Consider the following 19,195-nt stretch of genomic DNA (forward strand, 5'->3'; position numbering starts at 1 on the left):
AGAGATTTAATTCAGAACATTTCTGGAAGACTAAGCTGATAATCTTCAACATTGCGTAGTTTAAGCTAGAAATGAGCGCGTTCAGGCTTTTTTTCATTCTGTAACGGATATTTTTCGTTAAAGATCAATCTCGGGTTTTTTCAATTGTTCCTAAAAAATGATTTCGTTCATTCTCAAAATTTTTAATTATTTTCTATTTATTTTTTTAGTTTTCTCACTGAACGAATGTTCAGTAAAAAACATGTCTGAAAAAATCGTCTGCTCGTTAACAAAACTATTGGTTTTAAAAAAAGCTTTATCGGATTAACAATTCATTTATTTAAAACAACCATAATTTCAAAGAAAACTTTTTTTAATTCTTTTGTTTACTAAAATCGTTTTTTTTCTGTGCAAGAAAAATTTGCTTCGATTTCAAAAATCTTGTTTGTTCTGAAAAACTATGCCCATCTCTAGTTAAAACCTTAACAGATAATTTAGAAACTAGGGGCAAAAATTATCTCCCTTTTTCAATACTGAAATTTAAACCTTCAGAGTTGATTCTGAAAACATAATTAAAATAATGTTAAAATTCAGAATCTCATTCAGAACTTTTTTCAGAGAAATGGAAATGAGTTTTACTCCGGAACTGTTCCCTACAGAGAAAAAGATGAATAGATGAATGGAAGGATGAATAGTGATGAATCCAGTAAGACGGATGAGTGAAAGGTTTAGAATGGTTAGGATTGATTTATGCACAGTTCTTTGCTCTCTTCTCCTGGTTATCCTGCAAGCACCAGGTCAATTACATTACGATTCTTCTTTTTATCTTTCATAGCTAGAGATTGGTATAGTTTTTTTAAACGACCGAACTCGTTTAAACACAAGAGGGTGTCATTTAGAAAAAAAACTAATAATGGACGTACAAAATGGATCGTTCATAGAAAAAGAACAATGATTATTTTTTAACGAACGAAAAAATATGCCTAACGATTTAAAATCATTATAATGAAATCTTAAAAACGATCATGTTCTTGCTGAATGAACGACGAACGAATTTTTCAAACATTTTTTTTATAAATAGTGTTTTTTTTTACTGAAAGAACAATTGTATTGATCAAACTATTTTACTTAAAGATCGTTCAGTGAGAAAACGAACAAAATTAATGTTATTTTTAAACGAACGAACCACGCTTTTTTGAATAATTGAAAAAAAACGAAATGGGTAGTTCACGAACAATGAACGAACGAAATGTAAAAAGTCGAGCGTGTCCATCTCTAATCTGAAATAATCCTTTACCGTTCTGGTTTTTTTTTGTCTAATAAAGGGAGGGGGGAGGGGGGGGGGGTCGTTTAAAAATTCTAAATTGAGTTGGCTGAATTTGTACGTGAAAGTTTTCCGGGCCAAGCATGGTTTCCAAGTATATATTATGAATCATGAATCTAGATTTTAGATTTAGATTAAATTTAGTTAAACCTCCATAGTTAACAGTTTCACCTTGTATCGTTAATTAGCCCACACATTTAGTTTCTCAGAGATCAAAGTTAGAACATCACAATTTCAAGTTTTTCCAATCTTTCTACTCTTTCTAATCTGTCTAATATTTCTAATCTTTCTAATCGGTCTAACCTTTTTAATCTTTTCATGCTTTCTAATCTTTCTAATATTTCTATTCTGTCTATCCTTTCCATTCGTTCTAAACTTTCTAATCATTTTAATCTTTCTTAGCTTTTTAATCTTTCTAAGCTTTCTAATCTTTTAATTCTTTCTAATTTTTCTAATCTGTTTAGTCCTTCCAATCTTTCTAATCTTTTCATTCTTTGAAATCTTTCAAAGCTTTATAATCTTTCTAATCTTTCTAAATTTTCTAGTATTTCGTACCTTGATTAATAATTTATAATCCTTCTAAATTTTCTAATATTTCGTACCTTGATTAATACTTTCTAATATTTCTAATCTTTCTAATCCTTCTAATCTTTCTGATCTTTTCAATCTTTCTACTCTTTCTAATCTTTTTTATCTTTCTGATCTTTTCAATCATTCTATTCTTTCAAATCTTTCTACTCTTTCTTATCATTCTTATCTTTCTAATCTTTTTTATTTTTCTAATCTCTCTTATCTTTCTGATCTTTTCAATCATTCTACTCTTTCTAATCTTTCTTATCTTTCTAATCTTTCCAATCTTTCTACTCTTTCTAATCTTTCTTATCATTCTAATCTTTTCCATCTTTCTACTCTTTCTAATCTTTCTTATCTTTCTAATCTTTCCAATCTTTCTACCCTTTCTAATCTTTCTTATCTTTCTAATCTTACCAATCTTTCTACTCTTTCTAATCTTTCCAATTTTTCTACTCTTTCCAATCTTTCTACACTTTCTAATCTTTCTTATCTTTCTAATCTTACCAATATTTCTACTCTTTCTACTCTTTCTACTCTTTCTACTCTTTCTACTCTTTCTAATCTGTCTAATATTTCTAATCTTTCTAATCGGTCTAACCTTTATAATCTTTTCATGCTTTCTAATCTTTCTAATATTTCTATTCTGTCTATCCTTTCCATTCGTTCTAAACTTTCTAATCATTTTAATCTTTCTTAGCTTTTTAATCTTTCTAAGCTTTCTAATCTTTCAATTCTTTCTAATTTTTCTAATCTGTTTAGTCCTTCCAATCTTTCTAATCTTTTCATTCTTTGAAATCTTTCAAAGCTTTATAATCTTTCTAATCTTTCTAAATTTTCTAGTATTTCGTACCTTGATTAATAATTTATAATCCTTCTAAATTTTCTAATATTTCGTACCTTGATTAATACTTTCTAATATTTCTAATCTTTCTAATTTTTATAATTTTTTATCCTTATCTTTAAATCTTCAGAATCTTCTCAATCTTTAAATTTTTCTCAATCTTTACAATCTTCTCAATCTTTACAATCTTTACAATATTCTCAATCTGTGCAATCTTCTCAATCTTTACAATCTTTACAATCTTCTCAATCTTTACAATCTTCTCAGTCTTTACAATCTTTACAATTTTCTCAATCTTTACAATCTTTACAATCTTTACAATATTCTCAATCTTTACAATCTTTACAATCTTTACAATCTTCTCAATCTTTACAATCTTCTCAGTCTTTACAAACTTTACAATCTTTACAATATTTTCAATCTTTAAAATTTTCTCAATCTTTACAATCTTCTCAATCTTTACAATCTTTACAATCGTTATAGCAATTATTTTGTTTCAGTGGGAAGTGATGGGAATCCTGATGCGAAGCGTCTGTACGATGACCTACTCAGCGACTATAACAAGCTGGTCAGACCGGTCAAGAATGTGACCGATGCTGTAACAGTTCAATTTAAGCTCAAACTATCACAGCTTATTGATGTGGTAAGTAATCTAGAATTTAACTTAAGAATGTGTTAACCAATTACAAACATCTGCCTCTAGAATTACATATAAAAACACACATATATACATATATATACTAGGTTTATATGGCGCTTCGTGCTCATCTTCTTTTTCAGCTTTCATTTGTATCTTCTCTTTGTACAATAAAAAACAAAAACAAAAAAGTTCGCAATTTTTATAATATTTTTTTTGCGCATTTTCAAAAGTTTACAAATATTAAAAACTTTTCGACACACATTTTTTAAGCTTGAGCATACTTGATAGGTGCCGGTCAATGTCAATGTCAATGTCGAAGAAAGAAATGTGGCATAAAAAGCAGAAATGTTTAAATTATTACCAGAAAAATATGGTGCAAGGCTAAATTTTTTTTAATGATTAGGAAAATGATATGGGGCGAAGTATTCAAAAGCCTTAAGAACCGTGCAGACTGTGCGCAAATATATATGTTTATAATTTTTTGTGAAATTTATATATTCGTGTTTATAAAAATTATGATTTCCAAATGCTGAATTGTTAATTTAAAATAAGTTAGACGCTTTAAGTATATCTAAAAGATTTTGCTTTAAATTGCGGGAAATTAAACTTCAAAGGTTCAAAAGATTAACAAACTATAAATTACAACATCATTTACATTGCATACAGTGATACCCAGACCAGACAAACCTGAAACATGAAGACGACTTTATAGCAATACTTAAGTATATTTGAAGTTTTACTAGACACTTATGAAATCACTAATCAAGTGAAATAGGTCTGTTAACTATTCACAATTGTCTTGCACCATGTTCCAAATGAAAACACCTCAATTTTATATTTGGAAAAAAACCATTTTGGAGAAATCCTATAAATCAAATGTCTTTTTGTAGTCCAAACTTGTGTTAAAAAAAACCCTGAGCTGAAAACTTTAGAATGGCGGAAATCGAGATTAATGCTTGATCCTCTCTTTTTCTTTCTATCGAGACTAACCTAATCTTGTACTTGTATACAGAAAAGTGTATTAAATTCAACCAATCAGAGTCGTATGAAGCCGATAAATTTGAAATTTTGCGCGCCATTTAAGATTGTATACAGAAACGGGAGGAACTCTTTAATTTAGAAAAACCGTTTTTTGATTTTTCTCTGCTATATCCAAGAAATAACGGTTTAAGAAGAAAATCAAAAGTGTGTCCATTGGATACTCAGATTAAGTAATCTGGATTAAGGATATCTCATTCTAAAGTTTTCAGCTCAGGATTGTCAATGGCCAATTTTTGAGTCCAAAAGTTGTCCTCCTATTTTAATGTTTCTGGTTATCACTGTACCAGAAAATTTTAACGACAATAATTAATTCATTCATATATTTATTTCATTCTTTTTAATTCATCCGTCTTTTTACTCACTTTGTGATAAAAAAGATAAAGATTGAATGTAAATTAAGTTTTGAAATAATCCATATTTGTCAATTACTTTTATTTGTATATTTGGCTTTTTTGTTCAAATTTAGACTTTTAAAATCTACTTGAGGTCAAAACTTGGTGCTGTAAATTAATGGATTAAACGTATTCTTATTCGATATCCAATGGTGTTCTTACCCTGCAGGGATTACTAAAATTAAGCACTTATCAAATATAAAAGTTGTCACAGCGGAGATCAATATCAAGTGTTGGACTTTTTTGCCACACAAGTTTTGGCTTCTAAATATCTAACATCCAGTTTGTTTTTCATTGTTTAATTATAGAATCTGAGAAACCAGATAATGACGACCAACCTGTGGATTGAACAGCTGTGGCATGATTATAAACTTACCTGGAACCCTGAGGAATATGGTGGAGTGGATATTCTTCATGTACCCTCCAGACATATCTGGCTTCCAGATATTGTACTGTACAACAAGTTAGTATATAGTTCATGTACATGTACCCTCCAGACATAGCTGGCTACCAGATATTGTACTGTACACCAAGTTAGTTTCTACTACATGTACATGTACCCTCCAGATATAGCTGGCTTCCAGATATTGTACTGTACAACAAGTTAGTATCTACTACATGTACATGTACCCTCCAGACATATCTGGCTTCCAGATATTGTACTGTACAACAAGTTAGTTTCCGCTACATGTACATGTACTCTCCAGACATGGCTGGCTTCCATATATTGTACTGTACAACAAGTTAGTATCTACTACACTGGCTTCCAGATATTGTACTGTACAACAAGTTAGTATCTTTGGAAGAACATCTGACTACAATACTAAAGAATTAAAGTACAAAAAAAGCAACACAAACTTTAACTTATATCGCGCGCATATATGTTTATGTCAATACTTGTAATATATATATAATCACCAAGGAGTGTATGAACAGATTGTACCATGCAAAACGGAACGGTACACCAAATGTTTAAGCCCCTTTTGGGAAATTCTCGTGTTTTTGGGTCAAGTGGCATCACTTCATTAAAGTAAACCTTATTTTCAAAGAAAAAATAATTTATAAGGCGAAAAAACAAATTCGTGAAAAACGCAGAATTTGCGCGGAACCCTTTCCCTATTTCATTAGAAACCCTACACTCCCCCTTCTCCATTCAGAGAATTTTCTTTTATTAACAGATTTTGTATAAAGATTTATTAGAATGTGTTTGTACATACTTACTGCCATCTGGTATGTTTGTACAGTAAGTAATCACCTTTATAAAGGAAAGTTTTGTTTTACATAGAGCTGGGGAAAATCCTTTTTTATGATATTAAACAGAGAAAACCGTTACTTTGATCATAAGAACTAGCTAAGCTAGAAATGAACAGAAAATAAATAACGTTTGACGTTTAAAAAGTCTGAACAAATTAAAACGGTAAACGTTTAGATTTATGCCAACAACGAATGGTTACTTGATATTTTATTTAGGGTTTCCGTTCACAATATGGCCACTAATGGCGTAAAATTTGATCTACGTCCCTCGCTAACCTATGTATGCAAATTAAAAATATATCTTGTAGCCACAGCAAAAAATAGTGTTGGTAGGACAACAAATTAGTGTTCAAGTGTCACAAAGACTTACTGCATGTATAGTAATACATTTGCATTTTCTCAAAGGCTAGCTTTATTATACTGAACATATAAACATATATTTTTTTTCATTCTTAAGGCAATTTTTTTTACAAACGGTCAAACTTTTAAAAAATTGAAAAATATTGTCGCGTATTGTTGAAACCCTAATTTTAATTCATTAAACCGTTATTGAACGGATAAAATAAACGATCCCTAGTTTTACAATGGTGTGCTGAATTATGTAACGGTGTGCTGAATTATGTAACGGTGTGCTGAATTATGTAACGGTGTGCTGAATTAACGGTGTGCTGAATTATGAAACGGTGTGCTGAATTATGAAACGGTGTGCTGAATTATGAAATAGGATCGAACCACGAAGTTGCATTTATGAGGATTGATCATTCTTTTTACACAAATCATTTTAACATTTAATATTTATAAGAATGATATTTCTGAAAATAAAAATAAAAATACAAATATTAGTGTTTTGAGAAGAAAAATATATTTGTGGCTGCAATTTTCGATAGACATGTAAGCTTTAGATGACAAAAGATTACTTTAATTTCTTTAAATATGTAACAAACAAATTTCGAGCTCCGTGCATGCTATGAAGGTTTAAAATAAAAGATGGAGGCCTCAAAGTTGCACCAGTCTTTCCGAATAATAAAACTAAGTTTTTTCTTATATTGAGATCGGAGTCAGGGGCGTGTCCTGGGGGGGTCTACATTTTTTATCTTTCCAGGGGGGGGGGCTATGCACCCGTTGGGATCAGAAAACCCCCTGAAATCAAAAGATTTCACTGGTCCAAGGGGGTGGGCTTAGCCCCGTAAGCCCCCCCCCTGAATACGCCCCTGAGTGGAGTCTGTGTGGTCTATGTTGAAGTAAGTTAATGGTCACTTTTTATATTAATACTGGCAAAATACATTTATTATTAATTCAAGAAAAGAAAAATAACCTCATGTAATTAGTTTGGGTTGGTTCAATCAAAAACATTGAATCAAAGATTACAAAAAATGTTTAAAGTGTCTTCTGTCTTAGGAAATACAGTTTATCATCCAATCTAAAGTTCAATTTTTATCTTTACTAGCGTTTTATCTGGTAGCGTTTTATTTGGTAGCGTTTTATCTGGTAGCGTTTTATCTGGTAGCGTTTTATGAGCGTAGCGTTTTTATAGTAAGACCTTCTTGTGAAGGAAAAACCCTAAATCTTAGATGACACTTGTGTTCTATCTGTATTGTTTTTAAATCAACGGGGTTAAGGATCTGGATACCTACCTCAAATTCACATTTTCTAATTCCTCTAACGCAAACTAAAAGTAAATTGCAAGTGAAATGGAAATATTAAATAATTTTATCATAATTCTTCTTGTTGAAGAAGTATTGATAAGAAAAATTTTTAATTTCTATTTAATTTGCTTTTCTTCTTAAACTAGATAAGCTACGAGGTCCTAAAGGTGTACTAGTTATAACCTTCTCCTTCTGTATTTTCCTGATGGTGTAAACGTTATATTTTAAATTTTGACTACTTCAATTTATAGTTTAAAATATGAAAAGTCTACATACATCAAGTTGGCTGCAAAGATAAAACGATTAGAAATTAGATAGTAACGCTAGACTTCAGTCACTTTCAATGAAGGGGGGGGGCATGGCAATCCAATGCAATGGGTTGATAATTATTCATTTTTTTTGAAGATCACTGTTTTATCTATATAATAATTAAAGCTATTCGCTCATATATAAATTTGTTTATATATATTTATATGTCACCTACAGCTGGCGAAACTGCTGGACCAGATTGGCTGAACATTGAGGGATTCCATGGGTACCTTGGGGGTAACATAGGCTAAAAAATCGAATTTTCTAAATTAAAAATTTGATTTTTTAAAAAATTCAAATGTCTTTTAAATCTATTTTTTTATTTATTCCACCGACACTTGAGCTAATTATTAAATATTATATATTTTATAATTATTGTATATTTTATAATTATTATATATTTATAGTGCGGATGGAAATTTTGAAGTAACCCTAGCCACGAAGGCAACTCTGTACGCGAAGGGTCGTGTAGAATGGAAACCACCAGCTATCTATCATTCATCTTGTGAGATGGACGTAGAATATTTTCCATTTGACGAGCAGACTTGTATCATGAAGTTTGGTAGCTGGACATATGATGGATTCCAGGTAAACACTTTCATACAATTTGTATCTTTATGCTTTTAATTTTTATGAACTTTTAATTCAAAATCAATGGAGAAACCAAACAAAATTGACTCACAGCAATTAAAGACAATTAAAGTTTTGTTAAAAAACGCTATTCCAAAAGTAAAGTAAAAAATGTTTGAAAAAAATTTATTTTAATGGTTCTAACCTTCTAAAAAAATTAGTATTTCTTGTTCTAATTCGTATATATATAGCAATAGGAAATGCTAAATTTGAATTAACTGCTACTTCTATGTATAATTTAATTATCTAGGTTGACCTACGTCACAGAGACGAAATACCTAATAAGGATATTGTTGATATAGGTAATATTAACAAGTTAAATGGTTTTACACCAAACCCGGCTCTAAACAACAAAAACATACACTGAAGGACTACGCGTATTTTAAAGCTTCATTCAACAATCCATATATTCTTGCACCATTATTCATATCTTTCTTCATTTGCGCCTTTTTTAGTTTTTTTTGGTGGATTTCAAGAAGAACAAAATAATTTCGTTCGGTGCAATTTTGTCAATTTCATTCTTGACTAGGCCATGGGTCATGTTAGATAAATACCTCAAAACCTTGGGTCTGATCGTTTCAGCCGTTATGATGTTAACTGTATACAAAAGTCAAAAGACAAATGAAATGTCATATATTTCTATGAAATTTCCAATCTTTGAATTTCTTTTTCTATGAAATATCCTGTCAATGAAATGCCCTACCTTTGAATTTCTTTTTCTATGAAATATCCTGTCAATGAAATGTCCTATCTTTGAATTTCTTTTTCTATGAAATATCCTGTCAATAAAATGCCCTATCTTTGAATTTCTTTTTCTATGAAATAACCTGTCAATGAAATGTCCTATCTTTTGAATTTCTTTTTCTATGAAATATCCTGTCAATGAAATGTCCTATCTTTAACTTTCTTTTTCTATGAAATATCCTGTCAATGAAATGTCCTATCTTTGAATTTCTTTTTCTATGAAATATCCTGTCAATGAAATGTCCTGTCTATGAATTTCTTGTTCAATGAAATATCCTGTCAATGAATTGTCCTATCTATAAATTTCTTTTTCAGTGATATATTCTGTCTTTGCAATGTCCTATTTTTTTCAATGAAATGTCATATCGATGAAATGTCCTATCTATGACATTTCTTTTTCAATAAAATAGCTTGTCAATGAAATGTCCTATCTATGACATGTCTTTTTTATGAAATGACCCAACACAAAAAATTGTACATTGTACATTTACCAAACATTCAGCTAGTCAGTCTGTTCATCTGCATTACATTATTTATTCAGTAATATATGTTTTCACATGTATAATCTATCTATCCATCTACATTATTGGGAAGCTTTCAATAAATCAATTAAGATGTATCTACGTTACATCCATCTTTTTCTATTCGTATCTACATATATTTTATTATCCAACCAGGCTAGCTATCCAGCTATTTCTATAAATCCAACAGGGCTAGCTATCCAGCTATTTTAATACATCTAACAGGGGCTAGCTATCCAGCTATTTCTAAAAATTCAACTAGGCTAGCTATCCAGCTATTTCTATAAAACCAACAGGGCTAGCTATCCAGCTATTTCTATAAATCCAACCAGGCTAGCTATCCAACTTTATATTTCTATAAAGCCAACAGGGCTAGCTATCCAGCTATTTCTATAAATCCAACAGGGCTAGCTATCCAACTATTTCAATAAATCCAACAGGGCTAGCTATCCAGCTATTTCTATAAATTCAAACAGGCTAGCTATCCAGCTATTTCTATAAAACCAACAGGGCTAGCTATCCAGCTATTTCTATAAATACAACCAGGCTAGCTATCCATCTATTTCTATCAATGAAAAAGGGCTAGCTATCCATCTATTTCTATCAATGAAAAAGGGCTAGCTATCCATCTATTTCTATCAATGAAAAAGGGCTAGTTATCCAGCTATTTCTATAAAACCAACTTTTACTAACTTATTTTATCCTACCCAGCCATTTGTAAATTTCTACCCCCAACCATTTTTATACAGTTATCAATATAATTATGGATATATCCATTTCTATTCCAGTTAAGCATGTTTCATAGATATCTATGTACATTTATATTTCTATGTAGTTATTTTCTGAATTTCTGTATATAGTGATTATACTCCTATCCCGACTGAGTTTTAAATGAAAAGATATTAAAACTGATCTAAAACACATGGGTAAAGCTAAATTGTTTAATTAATCGGTTAATTTAAAATAAAAGAAACATATCTGACCCTTGTTCGTCTTAGGTGACCTTGGCATGGATTTATAAGTATACAAGCTAAAGTCTGCTGCATTACCCGTTTAAAAAAAAAAAAAAATAATTACAAAAAAATCAGTTTTTGAAAAAAAGTATTATATTTTTTAGCCTATGTTACCCGCGGGGTACTGAAGGGTTTCCTCAACAAATTTCAACCCATTCGGAAACAGTTATACAAATATACAAATAGATAGATATGAGCGAAGAGCTTTATTATATGGAAGATATAACTCAAGGTTTGATGTAATTTTAACGGTGGTGTGACACTGGACCCTGGAGTTTTGAAAAATATAGCAATTATTTAAATAAAAATTGAGACATTTGTTTATATCAATAGATAGAGCATATACGTCTATATATATATAAATTTGGCTTGTCTGTCTGGGTGGGTGTTTGGGTGTTTGTCTGTCTGTTTTTGTCCAATAAACGTCAAAACGGCTGAACCGATCGGGCTAAAATTTTTTGTGGAACATCTAGGGACCCCAGGGAAGGTTTATGAATGATTCCCATGTTTGCCTGGAAACGAAAATATTTCTTTAAAGGTTTAGTATACTCGGACTTGCAAGTTAAAACGTCCAAATCCAAATATGAACATTTTGATCGGGGTACTCGGTCAGAGCACCCCAATCAAAATATGAGACAAATCGGTCTAGAGTACATGACAGGACATTAAAATAATACTTTATTAATATATGGATATTTTTTTTATGTTGCATATGTCTACAATAAAACTGGACGTTCATATATATGTTCCCTATGGCTGGCCAAACGGCTAGACCGAAAGGGCTAACATTTTTTGTGGACACTCATGGATAGCCTGGGAGTGACAGGCTAAGAAAACCAATATAATTTTTTTTTTCACGGGCAACGCCAGGCACTTCTGATAGTCTTCTTTATATAAACTAAAGTTATAATCTCTGTTTGTTTGTATGTCTAATCTAAACTCTGAAATACTTTGACCGATATGCCTCAAATTTTGATTGGGAAGGGGAACACGGGAGACACATGGGAATGTTCTTAGCTTGATTTTGAGATTCTTAGTTTAATAGGAATAAAACTAGCTAGAATCGTAATTTACGACCAAGCGCGGGTAAACAGCGGGAGTAACATATAATGACTCCCCTGAAAGGAGTATGGAATATATTCCAAACTCCTTAGTACCCTGGCATCGCTGGTTTCTCGGGGTATTTTTTCATGAAATGTGTGAGTGAGGGGGGGGGGGTCTATAGTGAAAATTGTAATATTATCAAATTAAAATATTGGAATCTTATTTTCAATAAGTATGGAGTTGGGTTGTTTCAATTATTATTATTATTGAATATTTAAATGATAAAAATTCAAACATTTAGCCTTATTCTGTATTATGATAGAAAAACTCTGTTCTACACTGTAAACCTGATTATACCTTGCATGGGGATATCCTTCCTTACAGTCCTGGTGTTCTACCTTCCTTCAGATAGCGGGGAGAAGGTAAAGTAGTGTTGTACCTTCCTTCAGATAGCGGGTAGAAGGTATAGTAGGGTTGTACCTTCCTTCAGATAGCAGGGAGAGATAAAGTAGTGTTCTACCTTCCTCCAGATAGCGGGGAGAAGGTATAGAAGTATTCCAACTTCCTCCAGATAACAGAGAGAAGGTGGAGTATTGTTATACCTTCCTTCAGATAGCGGGGAGAAGGTTTAGAAGTATTCATAACTTCCTTCAGATAACAGGGAGAAGATACAGTGGTGGTCTACCTTACTTCAGATAGCGGGGAGAAGGTAGAGTAAAGGTCAACCTTCCTTCAGATATCCAGTGAAAGGTTGTGTGGTGTTCTACCTTTCTTCAGATAGCGGGTATAAGGTAGAGTAGTGTTCTACCTTCCTCCAGATAACAGATAGAAGGTGGAGTATTGTTCTACCTTCCTTCAGATATCAGGGAGAGAAAACGTAGTGTTATACCTTCCTCCAGAAAGCGGGGAGAAGGTTTAGAAGTATTCTACTTTCCTTCAGATAACAGGGAGAAGATAAAGTAGTGGTCTACCTTACTTCAGATAGCAGGGAGAAGGTAGAGTAAAGGTCAACCTTCCTTCAGATATCCAGTGAAAGGTTGTGTGGTGTTCTACCTTTCTTCAGATAGCGGGTATAAGGTAGAGTAGTATTCTACCTACCTTCAGATAGCGGGTATAAGGTAGAGTAGTGTTATACCTTCCTTCAGATAACAAGTAGAAGGTGGAATAGGGTTCTACCTTCCTTCAGATTGCGGGGAGAAGGTTATAGTAGTGTTTTACCTTCCTTCAAATAACCAGGAGAAGGTAGAGTAGGGTTCTACCTTCCTTAAGAAAACAGGGAAAGGTATAAAAGTGTTCTACCTTCCTTTAGATTCCAGGAAGAAGGTAGATTAGGATTGTACCTTCCTTAAGAAAACAGGGAAAAGGTAGAGTAGTGGTCTACCTTACTTTAGATAGAATGAACCAATCAAATAAACATTATAAAAGCAATATAAAAATGACATATTATATGGCCAATGACCATTTGTGCAAAAATGTGAATTTCAATTAAAAGTTTCAAAAATTTAAATAAATTAAAAGAAAATCCAATATTACTATATCACTGCTTTACTAACTATTGAGTGGTGTTTAAATGTGTCAATCCTATAGCATTGAATAGAAATAAAACGACATATTTAGTGCCTTTTTAATATAATCATATATCTAGGTTTCTCTTTCTATAATATATATTTATCTAGATATCCTTGTCAATTATGTATATCCCTGTCTATTAAATACATATATCTAGGTGTCCCTTTCTATTATTATACAAATATCTATGTATCCCTGTCTATTAAATGTATATGTCTGTCTATTAAATATATATATATCACTGCTTTACTAACTATTGAGTGGTGTTTAAATGTTTCAAACCTAGCTCATTGAATAGAAATAAAACGGCATATTTAGTGCCTTTTTAATATAATCATATATCTAGGTGTCCCTTTCTATTATATATATTTATCTAGATATCCTTGTCTATTATATGCATATATCTATTTGTCCCTTTCTATTATTATACAAATATTTATGTATCCCTGTCTATTAAATATATATATCTGTCTATTAAATATATATATATTTACATATATCCAGGTGTCCCTGTCTATCAGTATCCTACTCTCCTTAACTGTGTTCTTTCTCCTGCTAGCCGAGATTATTCCTCCCACCTCCCTGGTTGTTCCTCTACTAGGCAAATTTGTACTGTTCACCATGATCCTGGATACGTTCAGGTACCACCATAAACTAGGCAGAGGAGTAGATTGAATAGGCCTATGATAGGCCGGGTACTTCAAAAATTCTGGCCATGCCATCAAAGTTGAAACCGAGCAAACACAGGGATAAGGTCGGGCAAGTAAAAGCCGCGCATCACAAAGGCCGGTGCGGTTTAAATTAACTGTTATACACCGTACATAAAGTACATTCAGGTACATAGAGTACATTATTATGTATACATTCAGGTACATAGAGTACATTATCCTGAATACGTACCCTGCAAACATTTAGTCTCCGACAAACCAATGGTGAACATACAAAGTCTATAATTATTTACCCGACAACTTTGCCATCGGCACATATAGTTGGTAAAAATTTTCCTGGGACATTTTCATGGATACATTCATGTACATGGAGTAAAGTATCCTGGATACATTCAGGTACATAAAGTACATGATACTGGATACTTTTAGGTACATAGAGTACGTTATCCTGGATACTTTCAGGTATATAGAGTACATTATTCTAGATACTTTCAGATACATAGAGTACATTATCCTTGATACATTCAGATAAATAGAGTATATTATTCAGGATACATTTAGGTACATCATGGTTTATTATCCTGGATACATTCAGATATATAAAGTACTTTATCGTGGATACATTCATATATACATTAGTACATAATCCCGGATACACTATTGAGTACATTATCCTGGATACATTCAGGTACATTGAGTATATTATCCTGCATACATTCAGATACATATGAGTATATTATCACTTTCATTTCACTTATCATTAAGGGCAGAGACCGCCGTCTGTTTATCTCTAAATTGGTGTTAAAATTGCCGTAAAAACTGGAATGTTACAATCAGGAGAAGTCCATTATCCTTGATCAGTTAAAGGTTTAAAGGGAACTGTTGTGAATCAGACCAACAACTCTATAAATGAAGGTTCACTTGAAATAACGTATACAGTTCCTAGCTTGAGGTTCAAAATGAACATTCACGGTTTTTTGTTTTTAAAACTTTTCGAAATTTTATTTTACGCATGCTGTTGCTGATAAAAAATATTAATTTCTTCATTTCAATTCAAAGTTTAAATATATCTAGTATTTGAATATGTGATGAATATTGAATATATGTAGATATATGTATATGCATACATTACGAGTAAATTAGCTTTATATACTAAGTATGCTTCGATCAAGTTACAGTGTATACAATTACAATACTACATAAGTACATATATATGTATGGATGCAGACTCATTAACCCTGGGGTACTTGAAAACCAGGATAGGCTGGGGGGGGGGCATTTTGGCCCCCTCTAAATCCCATGTTTGAGGTTCAAACATGACAAATGATTAATCAAAATCATCGGCAAGCTCCGATGCTCTACTTTTAGAATCTGCCAAAAAAATTGCTAATTTGCAAAAATTGAATTTTTTTTTAGCAAAATCTAGTCATAAAGATAAAATGTTTCCAAAAATATAATAAATATACATTTTTTAAAAGACCTTGACCATGCTGTGTCAAATATGCTGAAAATTTTGCAAAATTTGAAATAACCTGATGTGTAATTAAGAAAAACTAAAAAATGTGCAAATTTCTTTTGACGGGTTGTGTGCAAATAATTTGCAAAAATTTATTTGCAAAACTTGTGCAATGTGTTTCTTAATGGTATATGCTTTCAGGCAGTTAGTATAGAAGCCCGGTTTTAGACCAAAAAACTACAGGGGTGATGGTGTAATTTTACCCCCCCCTGACCCCCCCCCCTGACCCCCCCCAGCAGGAATATGGTTAATAATTATCTACTTTACTAAAAAACGGATTGCTCAGGTATTTGACTAGATGGGATACAATTCATTTTATTTCTGTCTATCTGGTAATAACAGAAATTAAAAAATTTAATTGTAAATCCTAAAAAAAAAAATATATTTTATGAAAACCATGCAATGTTATATTTAAAGAGAGCATATTTTCAGCAAAGTGCTAAAATAAACATAACAAAAGCAAAATAAAGTTTAAATCAATGTTCAAGTTAAAACATGACTGAAGCTTAAATAGCATAAAATAAATCCCCAGAGATGGAATTTAAAGAATTTGAGCCGCGGTTTAAATCTGCCAAAACCCGGTTTAAATTAAGCGCCGGCTTAAATCTTGAAACATTTGATACAATTTCAAGTGGAACCAACCATATGTAAACCGCGGCTTAAATTTAAATCGCCGCTCAAATTCCTTAAATTAGGCCACTGAAGTCATAACTTTGTATTGTAAATCTCAGGATTAAGCATTGATCAACATCTTATTCAGATCTACAGATTAAATTAACTCCTCTTCGATATCTTGTGTTAGGTGTTCCCCACAGGGACAACTGTAATAAAGAGATCAAGGGATCAAGCATTGATCCTAAAATTTACTTTTGTCCACAGTATATATCAAGATCAAGCGTTCCCTACAGGGACAACTATTATAAAGGGATCAAGGGATCAAGCATTGATCCTAAAATTTACTTTTGTCCACAGTATATATCAAGATCAAGCGTTCCCTACAGGGACAACTATTATAAAGGGATCAAGGGATCAAGCATTGATCCTAAATTTACTTTTGCCCGCATTGTATATCAAGATCAAGCCTTCAAGATTAACAATATAAACATAATAGTTCTGATCTTTGTTCTGCCATTATCCCCGTCCAGAGATAACTGTTAATTGTTATTTATTAATTTAATTAATTCTGTGATTAGTTTAATTTTTAAGAAACATCTTGAATCATTTTCATTTAACAATTAACATATCCTAATATAAGAAAAATAGAAAAGTAATGATATTATTCCTTTGAATATGGGTTAAAAATAAACAATGAAATAGTAGCTCGTAAATTTTAGAATTTAATATATGCATCTAGCTTTGCATTTTTCGGGTTTAATGATGATATATTATGATTTCTGAATTTTCAAATATATTTCATATTTTAAAATTAAAATATGATATGATATTTCTACATTGACAAAAGTATCCTATGATGATAATAATTAAGCAGTAAAACTTAAAAGATTTTTGTCTCCTTCACAATCTTTGAAAACTCTTGAGTCAAACGCTTTTCTCAAGTCTAAACTACAAAATAAAGCAGAAATGGAATTTTCTCAAAAAGGGCTCCACATGGACTTCTAAAAATGTCCACGCTAGAATTGACATAAAGTCTGCTTCCAGAATCTGTAAAAATCTCAGGTGGCTCCTTTTTTAAAACCTGGCCTAGGTCATAGCTGTAGTGATCGGTGAGCCGTATGTGCTATTTAAAATTTGACAGTTTATTTTAAAATTGAAGAGAGATTTTTGAAAGATGGCTTAAGTTCTTATCATGATTTAGTAACGCGAATAGATATGAAACAAAAAGTAAACGATTTTTATAGTTTAGTTCATTCTTTGATTTGGTATTCTAAAGTACAATAAATATTTTTTCAAATTTAGCCATAACATATTTTAGATTTTTCTGGATATATCATCAAAATGTCATGTCTTCACTTACTAATATCTAGATAATTTCATGTGATTTGGAAACATTGTTGTTGTAATAATTCACAGAAGCTTACTATAGTTTCAGTAGACGTATATATTTCCATTTACGCATCGCGCCGATTAAAGGAATCATAACTCTAATTGGATAATGAGCTAGATATGAAAGATAGATGTTACCGCTGTACTATTTCTATTGGTTCAGATTAGACAACAAACACGTGACTGTACCCTGATTGGATCAGGCGCTAATGGACTCGGTATACAGGAGTGGAAGGGCTGGATTCACAACGGTGTTCGTAAAATCTTTATCTGATCATTCATTTCTTAGATATCATCGTTTTTCTAGTTGAAAAGTGCCCAATTCTGTCCATTTTTCCAATTTTTGTAAACAAGAAAACCAAAATTAAAAATTATTCGTTTTTGTGAATATAAGGGATATATATATCATGCCTTCTTGATAAGACAAAGCTTTTCCGGGTACCGTTGTGAATACAGCACGCCAGTCTTCCTTTTGATTGAGTAAATTTAATTTTATTTAAGTTTATTCTGCATTTTTGTAATTTTTTAGTATATGTGTGACTGTAGTGGTGCTAAATATTCATTTTCGTTCTCCGCAAACCCATACAATGGCGCCTTGGGTCAGGGAAGGATCATTATGCATTTACATTTGTTTTTAATATTCTCAATTTTTAATCTATATTTGACACACATTTTAAATACATAAAATAGTATATTTTTTCGATATTATAACTAGGATTTCCACAGAACCGAAACGTAAGAAAAAAAAGCCCGTGAACACTTACTATTCTTGCACTGAGGAACACCTAAAATAGGCTTAGTCGCTATTTCATCGAAGTTTTGATTTATTTTGACGACATTTTTTTCTAGCTAATATAAGTTATTTGATTTTCAAAAAGAAAATCTTAATGAGTTTGAAAATCATAATTAAGAATATTCATATCTTTCTTTATATGTATCAAAGAAAACTGGTGCAAGGTGATTGAGCAGTTTTATGAAAAAAGTCCCAAATACCATGATGATCCTCTATACAGGCGTGTTTTCATTCATATACTTCCTCGCTTGCTGGTCATGCGTCGACCTCAACCACAGTACAATCAGTGAGTATCAAAACTAGCATTTTTTAGAAGAAAAAAAATAGTGAGAACCATTTTAACTCTGGAATAGGAAGACGAGTTGTAGACTGAAGTTAAAACTGCGATAGTCCAATAAACATGAGACACAAAAAATTTGCGCTGGAAACAGACTTATTTTGTCTAATAACTGTTTTACTACATAAGTTAGCGGTATAACTGTTTGCTAAAACATCAAATACTAATGCTATAATATCGCCTTTCTATTCCACATTTTTCTGGTTCTTACTGTACGTTGTCGGTACGGGTCTTTAAAATTGTGATTAATACTTACATCATCAAAAAACTCCGACTTGCGGCGCAACTTTCATTATCAACATATTTTGTTGAAATTGAAATTACTAAACGTTTAGATGAATTTTACCCCATTTATCT

The 19,195-nt window shown here is 31.7% G+C and overlaps 1 protein-coding gene across 1 annotated transcript in view; it reads left to right on the forward strand.

Annotated features, from left to right (window-relative positions):
• Nucleotides 1–601: 601 nt before the first annotated feature.
• The window catches only part of LOC111695263 (acetylcholine receptor subunit alpha-like), a 28,541-nt gene continuing 9,947 nt past the window's right edge, over nucleotides 602–19,195 (forward strand). The window contains exons 1-9 of the mRNA XM_023464509.1: nucleotides 602–776; nucleotides 3,218–3,360; nucleotides 5,099–5,253; nucleotides 8,407–8,587; nucleotides 8,880–8,931; nucleotides 12,231–12,373; nucleotides 14,025–14,161; nucleotides 18,238–18,312; nucleotides 18,722–18,787. Coding sequence (XP_023320277.1) covers nucleotides 677–776; nucleotides 3,218–3,360; nucleotides 5,099–5,253; nucleotides 8,407–8,587; nucleotides 8,880–8,931; nucleotides 12,231–12,373; nucleotides 14,025–14,161; nucleotides 18,238–18,312; nucleotides 18,722–18,787 — 1,052 coding nt within the window. The 5' untranslated portion in view covers nucleotides 602–676. The remainder of the gene's footprint in view (nucleotides 777–3,217; nucleotides 3,361–5,098; nucleotides 5,254–8,406; nucleotides 8,588–8,879; nucleotides 8,932–12,230; nucleotides 12,374–14,024; nucleotides 14,162–18,237; nucleotides 18,313–18,721; nucleotides 18,788–19,195) is intronic.

Source organism: Eurytemora carolleeae, unplaced genomic scaffold (assembly GCF_000591075.1).
Source record: "Eurytemora carolleeae unplaced genomic scaffold, Eaff_2.0 scaffold43, whole genome shotgun sequence".
Classification (NCBI taxonomy): domain Eukaryota; kingdom Metazoa; phylum Arthropoda; class Copepoda; order Calanoida; family Temoridae; genus Eurytemora; species Eurytemora carolleeae.